This window comes from Dromiciops gliroides, chromosome X (assembly GCF_019393635.1).
Source record: "Dromiciops gliroides isolate mDroGli1 chromosome X, mDroGli1.pri, whole genome shotgun sequence".
Taxonomy (NCBI): Eukaryota; Metazoa; Chordata; class Mammalia; order Microbiotheria; family Microbiotheriidae; genus Dromiciops; species Dromiciops gliroides.
Genome location: NC_057867.1, coordinates 38,637,282 through 38,651,215, shown reverse-complemented (window position 1 = coordinate 38,651,215; position 13,934 = coordinate 38,637,282). Strand labels below are relative to the sequence as shown.

General features: G+C 38.8%; 1 protein-coding gene across 1 annotated transcript in view; it reads left to right on the top strand.

Moving 5' to 3' along the window:
• The window catches only part of CUL4B (cullin 4B), a 45,458-nt gene that overhangs the window by 15,119 nt on the left and 16,405 nt on the right, over positions 1 to 13,934 (top strand). Inside the window, exons 5-12 of the mRNA XM_043974188.1 lie at positions 229 to 298; positions 1,634 to 1,707; positions 2,376 to 2,538; positions 3,034 to 3,123; positions 3,441 to 3,523; positions 4,123 to 4,190; positions 5,443 to 5,561; positions 7,667 to 7,859. Coding sequence (XP_043830123.1) covers positions 229 to 298; positions 1,634 to 1,707; positions 2,376 to 2,538; positions 3,034 to 3,123; positions 3,441 to 3,523; positions 4,123 to 4,190; positions 5,443 to 5,561; positions 7,667 to 7,859 — 860 coding nt within the window. The remainder of the gene's footprint in view (positions 1 to 228; positions 299 to 1,633; positions 1,708 to 2,375; positions 2,539 to 3,033; positions 3,124 to 3,440; positions 3,524 to 4,122; positions 4,191 to 5,442; positions 5,562 to 7,666; positions 7,860 to 13,934) is intronic.

Sequence of the window (13,934 nt, the reverse complement as noted above, 5' to 3'; positions counted from 1 at the left end):
CTGGAAACGTGGGACGTGGTGAATGGAAGTTCTTAGGGGGCTTCAGCTCGGCCTGTAGGGTGACCTTGAAAGGAAACACTGATGTTGTCAAGAAATTGCACCCTATTCTGGGATTGCATTGTGTAGTTTCATTGTATGGGGCATTCTCCATGTTTATTTTTAAAGCTACTCTCGTGCAACTTACTCTGCATTAGGCTGTTAATGTTAATTTTCTTAATGTCCCTTCACGGATTCATTGGACAGTGTTCTCTTTCTAAAGAAGATAGATAAATGCTGGCAAAATCACTGCAGACAAATGGTAGGCTCCAAGAAGTCTTTATAGTTAAGCCAAAAATACTGGAGTAGAAACGTAATTGAATGAGTCCAGGGAAGGAAAAAATGAAAATTCGATTTTTTTCAAAGATAATTTTTTTTTTTTTTTAGTGAGGCAATTGGGGTTAAGTGACTTGCCCAGGGTCACACAGCTAGTAAGTGTCAAGTGACTGAGGTCAGATTTGAACTCACGTCCTCCTGACTCCAGGGACGGTGCTCTATCCACTGCGCCACCTAGCTGCCCCTCAAAGATAATTTTTAAATCCTCGTAGGTCCTTTTTCAATATTTGTTTTTGTTCTTAAATAGATGTTTTTTGGTGTTTTAAGATCTTAAACAGATTAGTTTGTTCATTTTAGATTAATTTTCATCTTAGTTCAAAACCTCCACTAGAGTCCTACTTTGATCCCTTATCTCATGGCATGGAGGTGAGTGACCCTGGCTTCTCAAAGGCTGTGCAAGTAGAGGGTGAATTCTGGTAGTCCCCTGCCAAGCTGCAAGGGCTCTGAAGATGGTCCCGGTGACTGAGTAGTATTTGTGGGTCAAGACTTAGCCAGCTATGTCTAGAGAGGCACATCATCAGGTTGACCATGGGATGATGACTCTTTAGGCCAAAGCAACTCTCAGAGACAATCTTCTAATTGAGAGGAAACTCGTGTTTGGTGTACATGGAAGAAGAACCCACACCAGTGAAATCAGAGATTCTTAAAGACTTGGGTTTTAGTACCCAGTTTTTTGTGTTGTTTTTTCTTAAAGCTCAGCATTTTGTCCTCTCATAGAATCAGCAGATGTTTCAGTTATGAGGCCCACCAGTGGTTTCTGGGTTTAGGCCTGGTCAGAGCCATAACTTTCTGTTATCCATTTGGATCCCAGTAAATCTGGTATTCTGTTAATCAGCTTGGCAGTACATGGCAGCCTGGTGCATTGGAGCCCCACCTGTGCCCCTGACTGTGTGACCAAGGACAAGTCACTTGTCTCTCTGGCACTTCTGTCCCCAGGCTGTAAAAGCAAAGAATTTGATTGGGTGATCTCTGATGTGTTTTTAGTCTTTCACACACCCAGAGTTTTAGAACCTTCTTTACCCACTGCCATTGAGAAGGAAGGAAGTAATAGGATTATTCTATAAAGTTTCCCTTTCTGAAAAATCCATCTGAATAAGACTAATTGGAGAAGGGAGTGTTGATTTCACAAGGGTGTGTATCTGCACTGTGCCCAAAGTGAACATGCTTATTTTTCATTCTCCTTAGGTCTTTTTATGAGCAAATGATATTTCAGTCTTTGAAAAATACAAAAATCCGTGTGCTTTATTTTCTTTCCTGGCAGATCATGATTAGGAGCATTTTTTTGTTCCTGGATCGAACGTATGTCCTTCAGAATTCAATGCTGCCTTCCATTTGGTAAGAATGCCCTCAAATAGATAAATAGGCTTATCTGATACAACTCTTAGCACTGACTTTTGATAATCTACCCTGACAATCTGTTCCCCAGCCATTTCTGTTTGGCTTTGAACTCTGGTTAGCAGTGTAACTTTGCTAATACTATGGCTTGCCCATACTAAAATCCTTTTGTATTCCCTTAGCACATATCAGTGGACACAGTTAAGATAAAACTGTGTGTTGGAGGACGCCAGCCTTGTGTTCAAGTGTTTGCTTTGGAATAGATGATTTCCACACCAAATAGTCAATGTGGACATTGTCTGTACTTGGAGAAAGCACTGCAGATTCAATACCCAAAAATGGTTGTTTAAAAAACTATACTCTAATTTGGGCCAGTTGTTATTGGTCGCTCCTTTTTATTTATTAATAGTCTGCTTTGAAACTGTGCCAGAGTCAGCACCATAAGAGAAAACCTGACCTTTAGCTTTGTTTCTGGGTAATAACAAAACGTATAAATGCATTTGCATAGAATAGTTTTTAACAAATAAGCTTCATATTTCATTCTGCCCATGCACAAACTTTGTAAAGGAGTTGATTCAGAACTAAGAATCATAATTACAATTTTGTGGGGAAAGTTAACATTTTCAAAAGTTGCCGATTATTTAGGAAATTGTTTGGTTGACTTTCAGGGACATGGGACTAGAATTATTTAGGACCCATATAATTAGTGATCAGAAAGTCCAGAACAAGACTATTGAAGGCATTCTCCTTTTGATTGAGAGGGAAAGGAATGGTGAAGCAATTGATAGAAGTTTGCTTCGAAGCCTTCTGAGTATGCTTTCAGACCTGCAGGTGAGTGCTTTTTCTATTTCCTCCACTAAAGTCCTTTTCTGATGCCTCATTATAGTGTAGCGTTGACTCTAGGTTCTCAAAAGCTAGACCAGCAAAGTGTAATTTCTGTTAGGCCTTTCTAAGCTGGAAAGGCTCCATCCACATATAGGCGTAGCGCCTAGATATCTGTGTTCGCTGGACCAACCTAGCTAAATTTAGGGGATTTCGTCACCAGGTTTGCTGCAAGGGATGAAATTTTCATCCCTAACAACTCTCGAGGCTATCTCCTTGGTCAGAGAGGGGTTCTGAACTGCCTTTGTGGAGGGGAAGTGCTTTGCACTGGCAAAATGAATTACAGACCCTTGAAGTAGAGAATGTCTCTGGTCACCAAGTAGAAGAGAATTTCTAGTTTGGTACTTTAGAAGCCAAATTTGTAATAAGCACATGGCAGTTTCTCCAGAAATTTATTGAGCAAATGAATGGATGAGTTGACTTGTTTTCTCCTTTATTTCTTAGATTTATCAAGATTCTTTTGAACAGAAATTTTTGGAAGAAACCAACCGGCTGTATGCGGCAGAGGGTCAGCGTTTAATGCAAGAAAGAGAGGTACTTGAAAAGCATGGCTGTGTGTTAGATCTGCTGCCCCCCCAACACACACACACACACACACACCCTTCTGACAGTTGACTAGCACTGAGCTGAGCCCATGTACTTCTTTGAATTTTTTCCTCCTTGTGTTCTTGTGACACATGTCTTCTCTGTGACACTTGCTGAGTCCCCAAAGGCCATCACTCCAGATCACACACACCACTTGTAGTGTTATGGCTAATGATGCCTGTCAGCTCTGTGAAGGGTAAGCCAGGCTGGGCAGTCTTCTGAATGGTTCAGGGGGAAAACAGGGAGTGACAGATTTGTCTTTGCAGGTTCCGGAATACCTTCATCATGTCAACAAGCGTCTGGAAGAAGAAGCAGATAGATTGATCACCTATCTAGATCTGAGTACCCAGTAAGTGTTGCTGCATGATTCAGTCTAATAGTTTTACCATCTGTACTTAATTTTGCAAAGGGCTTGTTGAGGCATACAAATGTGCCCAGGCATGTGATTTTGAGGCCTTTTTCATTGGTTTGTATAGTAAAGTAACGCAAGCTGTGAAGCGCTTTAATTTGATCCAGTTGAGTGTTGGATTGTTTTGTGCGTCCAACGGTAGAAACTGTGATAAGAGACTGCCTTGATCTTTGAGACCTTTAGGCTAAAGTTCAGTGGACATTACTCAGAGAAAGCCTGCTCCCATGATCCTCCAGTTCCTACCTACTGCCAATGAGGGTGGCACAGGCAGCTTCTTGGTTGCCTTCCTAAGAGCAGAAGAAGGCCAAGCACAGTGAGGCCACAGAATTGGTCACTTCGCAGTGCAAATGCAAGTGCCTAAGGCTGTGAGCTCTTCCTTCTCCTAGACTCCAGAAGACCAGGGCATTTTTACTGGTTGTGATTAAAGAACGTTGGGACTAACAGAAAATAGCTTATTTTACAATTCTTTTCAGGACAGGCTTTAAATCCCCAGTGTTGGGGAATGTCAATGATTCTAAACATATTTTTTTTTTCTATAGGAAGCCACTAATTGCTACTGTAGAAAAGCAACTTCTAGGTGAACACTTAACAGCCATTCTTCAGAAAGGTAATTGTTCCAATCTAAACAAGAAAGATTGTATTTATTAAAATGTTTGCAGCAAGTGGGAAATCTGGAAAAGATTTCTCTGTCGAACCTAATGCCATAGCCCTGTCTCTAAAGATATACCTGTAAGGGGAGGGCACAAGTTGTGTAGCTTCTTTTCTCCACCTCAAGGCTGCATGTCCTACCATCCGTGCTGGAAATCAAGAGTCAAAATGAGTTATAATCATGTAGAACAGAAACACAAAATGGGAATTCTTGATACGATATATTGGATCCCAGTACAAAAGCAAAGGCTGGGTGTTTGGCGCTTCCTGGGAAACCTGTGAAGTTTGGATCCTGTCTGGGTCCTCATTTTATCTTCAACACCCCCTGTAAATTTCATCGAATTACTGAGACGTTCTGGGCTTTTCAGATTTTTCACCTAGACAGAAAGGCAAATGTTATTTGCCCATCTCTCCTAGGTGTCAAGGATCTGAAACGGTGTTTAGAGTATATTTAAAGATCAACAAGCAATAAAAGTAGAAACTTGTAGATGTGGAAGGTCTTGTTAATTGGCAAGCATGGAAAACACCTTTGAGATCTGAGCCAGATGCTGGAAGGGGAGGAGGAATCTTCACTGGGAATCCCACAGATCAGAGAATAGGCTCTTAGTAGGTTTGAATGAGATTCCCTACCAAGCATTATAACATTACAAGAGGTCTTTTCTCAGCTTTTTGTCATAATATTACATGAGTGGAAAGGCTCCCAAGGAGGTGTATTAAACTGACCAATCATGAAGCTCAATATACTCTGGTCTATATGTGGATGCCTCATGTAAGCCTCAGTGGTATTGGTACTTGGTGTGCCTCCTGGCTTTTCAGTTGACTAGAGCCACTGATTTGTAGGGCCTGAGCTTTATCTCCTGATTCCCTCAAGTGACAGAAGAGGGCTAGTCTCTTTGGCAAGGGTCAAGCCTAGCCTCTGGCACCAGCGTTTATTAAGAGGATGCACTGTACTATGTCAAGAGAGAAATTGCTCTCTGGAGTTACTTGGACCTAGTGATGCTCCTCAATCCAACTAAGAATCAGTTAGTTTTCACTTGTAAAAGTGACTGTTTTTGAATCCAGAGCAAGTGTTTGCATGACCAACCACCCCAATAAAAAGTAGCAAAACAATAACTCATAGCTCATGAAGATGTCAGGTAATTCTAGTGTTCAAAATAAACTTGGCGACTTTGTTCCCTTTTTTAAAATGCTTGAATGTTTCAAACGTTTAGGTTTAAATCACCTCCTTGATGAAAATCGGATTCAAGATTTATCTCTACTCTATCAGCTGTTTAGTAGAGTGCGCAGCGGAGTTCAGGTTCTCCTGCAGCACTGGATTGAATACATCAAGGTACTGACACGCATCACTTGGATTGCTTTTTCATGTCATGGAGTAAAAGTAGCCAGCTAAGACCTCTTTATCTGCAGGTCTTCAGTACATCCTATATCCAAAACATTAAGAATTCTAGGAACTGGGGCAGCTAGGTGGCGCAGTGGATAGAGCACCGGCCCTGGAGTCAGGAGTACCTGGGTTCAAATCCGGCCTCAGACACTTTACACTTACTAGCTGTGTGACCCTGGGCAAGTCACTTAACCCCAATTGCCTCACTAAAAAACAAAAAAACAAAACAAAACAAAAAAAGAATTCTAGGAACTAGAAAGTTGGAAATGATTGATGTGTTGGTTTGGATGTCCCTGAGCCAAAGCAAGACCAAAGCTATTACTGCCCTTCTTTTCTTCTCATGCCTGAAGCAGCTATAGTAGTGAATGTGGAGGGGAAGGGAAACATTTTCTTTTTTGGCCTGAATGATTGTGAATTGATCCCTCCCTCCCTCCCCCCCCCCCCTTTTTTTGGTGGGGCAATGAGGGTTAAGTGACTTGCCCAGGGTCACACAGCTTGTAAGTGTCAAGTATCTGAGGCCAGATTTGAACTCAGGTCCTTCTGAATCCAAGGCCAGTGCTTTATCCACTGTGCCACTTAGCTGCCCCCAGCCCTCCCCCTTTTTACCGCTTTCCCAGTCTTCCTAAAGGTCCCAAATACTAACATCTACTTCTTTATAATAAAATGTTACTAAGGAGATTGGCCTTATGACCTTTAATCTAAAAAGGCAATCCTATAAAACATGCCCCAGTCAATACCTTATACTCTGTGTATTCTGGGGGTTAATATGTCGTAATGTGTTTAAGTCCACTAGCTTCAGCTTTTTCTTCTTGGTTGCCTCTTCATGGCATAAAAGGGATCCTGGCTCCTCAAAGGTTCTGTCTGTGAGAAAGTAATTATTAATAATGGATTTCCGGGAGGGGGGGACCCAGAAATCACTTTCTCAGTTCCCCCCCAACCCCCTCCAAGTCAGTTCTCCTTGAGAAACCAACAAATCTCATCTGGGACAAACCCAAGTGTACAAAAGGAATAGAGGTAGATTGGAGATAGATGGGTGAAGGACTGATGGGATTGAACCACACCTAGATAATGGACTTTGCCTTAAGCAACTTGAATGAGGGTCTTTTGCATCCTTTTCCCTGTTGTCATCTATAGAATTCATTTTAATGTAGACCACCTTCAAGTCATGTCAACCAATGGAATTGAATGATGCTAACCAATTAGCTTTGATCAGTGTATAATGAATGACCTGCCTCTGTCAAAAGAGGATAAAAACCCCTTGAAAGATGCCACAAGAGGGGTTTTTTTTAGGTATTTTAGGTCTTCTGAGCTTTCTTGTGTCTCACTGAGACTGCCTGTTTCTTTGGGATACAGCATGGGTCTTTGGGGGCAAGCTAACTGGCATGTTCTTTCCCTGCTTTCTCTACCACTTGGCCCGAGACCATGAGAAGTTAGGGAGACATGTGGTCAATCCCTTATTAGTATGATATTAATAAACTGATATATGCTTACCCCAGACTTGTTTCTCTAACAATAGCAAATTATTTTAAAAACACATGCCCCTAGGGTGCTGGTTCTGAAAGCTGAAAAGAAGAGAAGCCTAGGGCCACACTTTAAGGGCCCAGAGCCTTGGGACTATTTTTTTTTAAGTGAGGCAGTTGGGGTTAAGTGACTTGCCGAGGGTCACACAGCTAGTAAGTGTTAAGTGTCTGAGGTTGGATTTGAACTCAGGTACTCCTGACTCCAGGGCCGGTGCTCTATCCACTGCGCCACCTAGCTGCCCCCGCCTTGGGACTATTAAGACATGGTCATCTAAGACCTAGATCTGCCAGGAGAGGGGGAGCCCCTGAATGGGTGACATTGTGAGTCTTTGGAGGGATTGAAGTGAAGAGACCAGCCAGATGGGGAAGTCATGGGTGTTTTTGGTTTAAGATTTCTAAAACCCAATTTGAAAGTGGCTGTTATGTGTATGCACAACATTTTAAAGGAACAAAAACCCAGTGAAAATTCTTTTGAAGAAGATATATGTTCGGGTCCAGTGATATTTCTCACTCTTGAATTTTTTTGTTCTCTAGGCATTCGGCAGCACCATTGTCATCAATCCAGAAAAAGACAAGACCATGGTGCAGGAATTGCTGGATTTTAAAGATAAAGTTGACCATATTATTGATATCTGCTTTATGAAAAATGAAAAGTTTGTCAATGCCATGAAAGAAGCGTTTGAAACCTTCATTAACAAAAGACCCAACAAGCCTGCTGAGCTCATAGGTACTTTTTTACTCCTTTTTGTACCCTTCTTTTTGAAGGTCTCTCTGGTTTTCATGGTATTTCCATTGATCTCTTGCTTTAAAACCACGTGTATGCAAACTAGACTCTGGGACTCAGCTCCTAACTATGAAAGACTGTCTCTTGGTACCAGGTACTTGGAGCAGTTTGTGAAAGGCCCTGACATAGTGACAGCCCCTGGTGCTCGCTTCTTCAACCACAGTTATCTGGAAAATTGCCAAGAATTTGAGTTTTTAAAAAGGGGGATGGGAGATGTTTAAGAACTTTAGTCAAAAGAGAGTCCCCTTAGGCCTTCATTTAGAGGCTGTTGATTGTTACTTTTGCACACTCCAACATGTCTAGTGTCTCTGCAGGCAGCGTCATTGCAGTCTTGCATCTTTAAGCAAAGGGACAAATAGCCCTATGCATCTCAGGAGTCTACGAAGGCAAGGGCTTGGTCAGTGTTCAATAACTCCCCATTTGTCTAGCATTGTCAAGGACTACAGCGATTCACCAAGTGGATTGTCTCAGTAACTAAAGTGTTAACTGGGCACAGTGTTAACTCTTCAGAACAGTTGACCAAAATCCATTGCCTACATCCCTGTCATCTTAATCATGATAAATTGAACTAAATTGGGGTTGTCATGGAAATTTTAGAGCTGATAAGTGCACACTTAGATGATGATCATCCTGCCTTAGATTTGCCCAGTGCCGTAGAGTTTTTAAAGAGCTTGTGCATGCGTCATTTAGCTCTCAAAGCCATGGGAAATAGGCTGACGAGAGAATTGTGATTATCTCCACTCTACCCTGAAGGTTATGTGTTTTAATAAGGGGCAGGCAAAGCTGAAACTAGAACCCACTTTTCCTGACAAGAAATTTCCATTGCGCCATTCCTCTTTATTTTGATTAACAGTTGTATTCAAAGATGGGAGTGGGAACATCCATGTATAGTAAAGTAAGAAAAGGGTATGGAAATCTTGATTGTCTGTGAGAAATATAGGGGGAGGAGTATATGAAATAGCACCATGGAGCTCTCTAGATGAAAAGGATATGTGGGTGTAATTATGAAAAATATATGTGGGTATATACATATACAGAAATGGATAGAGAGAGGAAAAATCAAAGATGGATGGCAAAATAAAACTAATACATTTGTGGATAGAGAGATAAGACCTCTGGGGATGCATGCTTTATATATATGTATGTTTTATACATATATACATGCCTATACACACATCAGTATATACATATAGATACATGTTTTTCCTATATAATATATACATTGGTTATAGATATTATTTCTATTTTTATATGTACATTCCTATATATTTGAGAGATACAGCTATATATCTCTTAATCCATATATGTATTTTCCAGTAATTGTGGCTCTCATTATTTGTGTCTGTATCCATACTGGTTTTCAGTGATTCATTCCCCTGCGCGCGCGCGCGCACACACACACACACACACACACACACACACACACACATACACACACACATTTTCATATTTTATATGTGTACTTTATGAGAGACCGCTGAGCAGAGTGGCTACAGAACTAGTTTTGAAGATCTACCCCTAGCTTTTAGAGAAGGTGCCAACCCCACCTTGGTAGAGGGAGTTTGTTCACACTATAGTGATGATATCACAGGTCTGGGCCCTCTCCCTGTATAACTAGATCTATTTCATATATGTAACCAGGCTTTTTTTTTTTTAATCTGTATCCCTATTTCTCATCTATAAACATTCATATATACATTTGTCATGTGTGCATTAATTTATATTCATTTGTTTCTCAGGCGCACACATCCAACACAGATACAACCATGTTTCACATAGAGTTCTGTTCATTTGTATGGGTTTCATCTATCTATATCTCTATACACAGATGCCTTCTCCCCTTCTCTCTCTCTTTCTTTAGCCATATGCAATTCCTACGTATATATAGATATAAATATCTTTATAGTCAAATGAGTTTCCTGTGTATACTGAGATGTCTTCCCATTCATATGTATTTCTCTTGTCTCTTAATATGAGTTTCATAGATGTGTGGGTTTATAATCATTCATATACATTTCAGGTAAATATGTGGGTATATACATCTCCATTTATTCATATACATCTCATGTCTGCAGATATACTCATCGTCATTCATTTGTCTGTGTTGTTCTTATGTATCTCATTGGGTGTGTTTCATCTATGTAGATTTTGTGTGTTTGCATATAACATGATAGAAATATATATACTTACATATTCTCCATTTGTGTTTTCTCTGTCCAGCCATCAATATTATAGATCTCTGTAAATGTCTTAATTTTTATGCATCTTTACATATACATATTTGCCTCATTCATTTATACACATTTCATACATGTACACATACATCTCCATTCGTATGCTTTTCCATCTTTATATAGTATGGATGTATGCATCTCCATATGGGTTTCATATAGAGAAAAGAGGGGAAAGGGATTTACATTTGCCTTTTATTTGTATATGTATCTCTCTCTTCTCCTACATTTCATATATAAAGATTCAGATGTGTCTATCTCTCATTTATTCCAATTTCATGTACATGTGGTTCTGTAGATCTCTACTCATCCATATTTAATATTGATATGCAGAAGTCCTCATCTTCATGCTGTTACCTATACATGCATGGTTTTTTCATTCATATGTATTGTATATATGTATTGACATCTACATGAAAATATCTGTATCTCCATTTCTACCCATGTCACATTTATCCTTATAAGTAGATTATGTACCTATTTATTTATATACATTTCACCTATAATATACAGGTATGGTAATCTCAATTTATTCATCCATGTTTTATCTACCTAGATTTTGATACATCTACATCTACATCTCCATTCTTGTTTGTTTGTTTGTTTGTTTGTTTTTAGTGAGGCAATTGGGGTTAAGTGACTTGCCCAGGGTCACACAGCTAGTAAGTGTTAAGTGTCTGAGGCCGGATTTGAACTCAGGTACTCCTGACTCCAGGGCCGGTGCTCTATCCACTGCGCCACCTAGCTGCCCCCTACATCTCCATTCTTAATACTCATTAAATCACTTTAGATCTTGATGTTTATATGTAGATAGATATCTATTTTGCTAACTACTTGTACACATTTCACCTACCTGTGTATTGATGTGTGTGTGTGTGTGTGTGTGTGTGTGTATGTATGTATGTATGTCTTTATTTTCATTTGTACCATCTCTTATTTGGTACATGTACCTTTATGGTACATCTCCATTCACGTGCCTTTTATTTCTATGTAGATGCTTCTGTGTTTAGATGCCTTTATCTCCAGTCATAACAAATTTCTTTTATCTAGATAGTGATGTCTCCATGTATATGTGTAGATCCCTTCACATGTATTTAGATAGAGCTATCTCATTTAATTCATTCATGTCTTATCTTTATATATAGATGGGTAGCTGCATACATCTTCATTTATACATGTTTGTCATAAAGATAGGTCACTTGATGAATGCAACTTGTTTTTATTCATACACACATATGTAGTTAAATGTATCTTCATATATACACATGTAAATGGTGAAGTCTCTAGCTCTTCATATGCATTTCACATACAGATTAATGTGTGCATCTTCTTTCATACTCATTTCCTGTATAGCATATGGAGATATATACAGCTTTATATACATTCATAATCTGTTGGTATATGCATCACACATTTCTTGTGTGTGTGTGTAGACATTTCCATCGATATACCTTTCATATTTGGGTATATTCAGGCAACATTATTATACTCTTTGTGTACTTTTTAGCTATGTAAATTTTGCTGTTTACCTGTAATATAGATGTCTCATCTTTCTATAAATCCTTTTATATAGATCTGACTTTCTTTTTGTTTCACCTATATACAGACATATAGCTATATCTGTGAGTATAGATATATAGATGTAGATGTGTCCATGTCCATTCCTTCATGTATGGCTCATCTCTATAGACACGTGTGTGTGTGTGTGTGTGTGTGTGTGTGTGTGTGTGTGTGTGTGGGGAGAGAGAAAGGGAGGGAAGGAGGTTTCTCCAGAGATGCTAAGTTACTTCTCCAGGTAAATATGCTTTTATATAGGTATCTATATCTTCATTCATTCATAGGTTTTATACATATATATGTAGATAAGAATCTATTCATATCTGTATCTAATATAAAGCTGTTTGTTTCCATTTGTAGGCATTTAATATATCAGTGTAAGTGTGTGTACATACACACATAATGTATACACATTGATGTATGCCTCTCCATTTTCATTTTGTACATATATAGTTGTGTACACATAAATGCATTTCATATCTATATGTAGCTGTATGTGTTTATTTATGTACACCTCCTTTATACCCTATTCCACTTATCTGGATATTGATGTCTACCTATATGTAGATGTCCATTCTCCATTTATCCGAATACATTGCATATCTATGCAGTTGTGCACATCTCCATGTGTTTTATAAATCCATATATGATGATTAATTTACATCATGCGTCATGAGTTTCCTTAATACACATTTCTTCTATATCTATTGACGTGTATGGGTATATTTCTCTATTCATAGGTGTTTCTCATACACACTCATACATACATATATATGTACATCTCCATCTCCGTGCATATTTCATGTATATGAATTCATGTATCCATAAATATGCATTACACATAGTATGTAGTTTCATACGTATGTGGGTACATATATTTTCATTCCTAAACTTTTCATATATGTTGCTGTATGTTTCAGAGAATATCCATTTGTAAGTTTTCCATAGCACGCATATCTATTCATCCATGTTTCTGATATACCCATTCATGTTTCACACATTTATCTATTAATTTATATCTTCATGTGTTGATAGTAACACTACTTTTTTTCCCCCTTGGGTGGGGCAATAAGGGTTAAGTGTCATGTATCTGAGGTTGGATTTTAACTCAGGTCCTCCCGAATCCAGGGCCAGTGCTTTATCCATTGCAGTGCCACCTAGCTGCCCCGATAGTAATGCTAAAATAACCATAGTAATAGCAAACATTTATATAGTGATTTAAAGTTTGCAAAACACTTCTTGTGTCATCTCACTTAACTTATAGAACAACCTTGGGAAGGTGATACTATTCATATTCTCATTTTACAGATGAGGAAACAGACCAAGAGGTTGGCTTTCTTAGGCTCATGCAGTCCATAAGTGGCAGGATTTGAACTCCAGCCTTATTCTAACCCCAGCAGCAGCTCTTTTCTCCCTCTGCCCCCGGGGGCCCTTAGGATATTCCCTCACACACCTGTATAAGTCTCCATTTGGATACTTTTGTTATATTAGTCACACATTCATCTGATTGTTTCATATTTATACATCCATTACTATTGCTTCTATATGCGTGGCACACATATTTTCATATATATGACATATCAGTTCATGTTTATTTCACTTATTTATTCATATGCCTATATTTATCACTCAGAAAGTTGTTTTACCTATGTTATATGGATATTTTTGCCTTCCTATCTATTTCACATGTATATATTCCCAATCCTTCATGTTTCATGTCTAAGCTTTCACGATTCACAATGCACTCATTTGTGTTACACATGTATCTTTGTATATTTACCTATGTAACTGCCTATAGCTTGCATTTATTTAGTTACACATATTATTCATGGTTGTCATAACTGTTTCACATATGTGTAGCCATTCATTCACAAGTCTGTGTCTATGGTTCGTATGTTACTATCCATTTTGTTTCCATTTTCACATATATTTATGCATGTATCTATCCCTCATTTATGTGTTTAACTATATCGTGTCTCTGTGTGTGTGATTTCTATGGATGTATATGGATGTATGACATATGTGTGTATATATCTATAGCTGTCTTTATCTATAGATCCGGAGATAGATCTAGATAGAAAGAGAGGGTGCTGATAGCCATCGCTTGGATTTCTCTGACACTCTAAGCTTGGCACATCATTTTATTTGTGTTAATGCCTTTGAGCCTCAGAACCATATTGAGGCTTAGAGGCTTTAAAAATAATAGCTATATATACACAGGTGACAAATA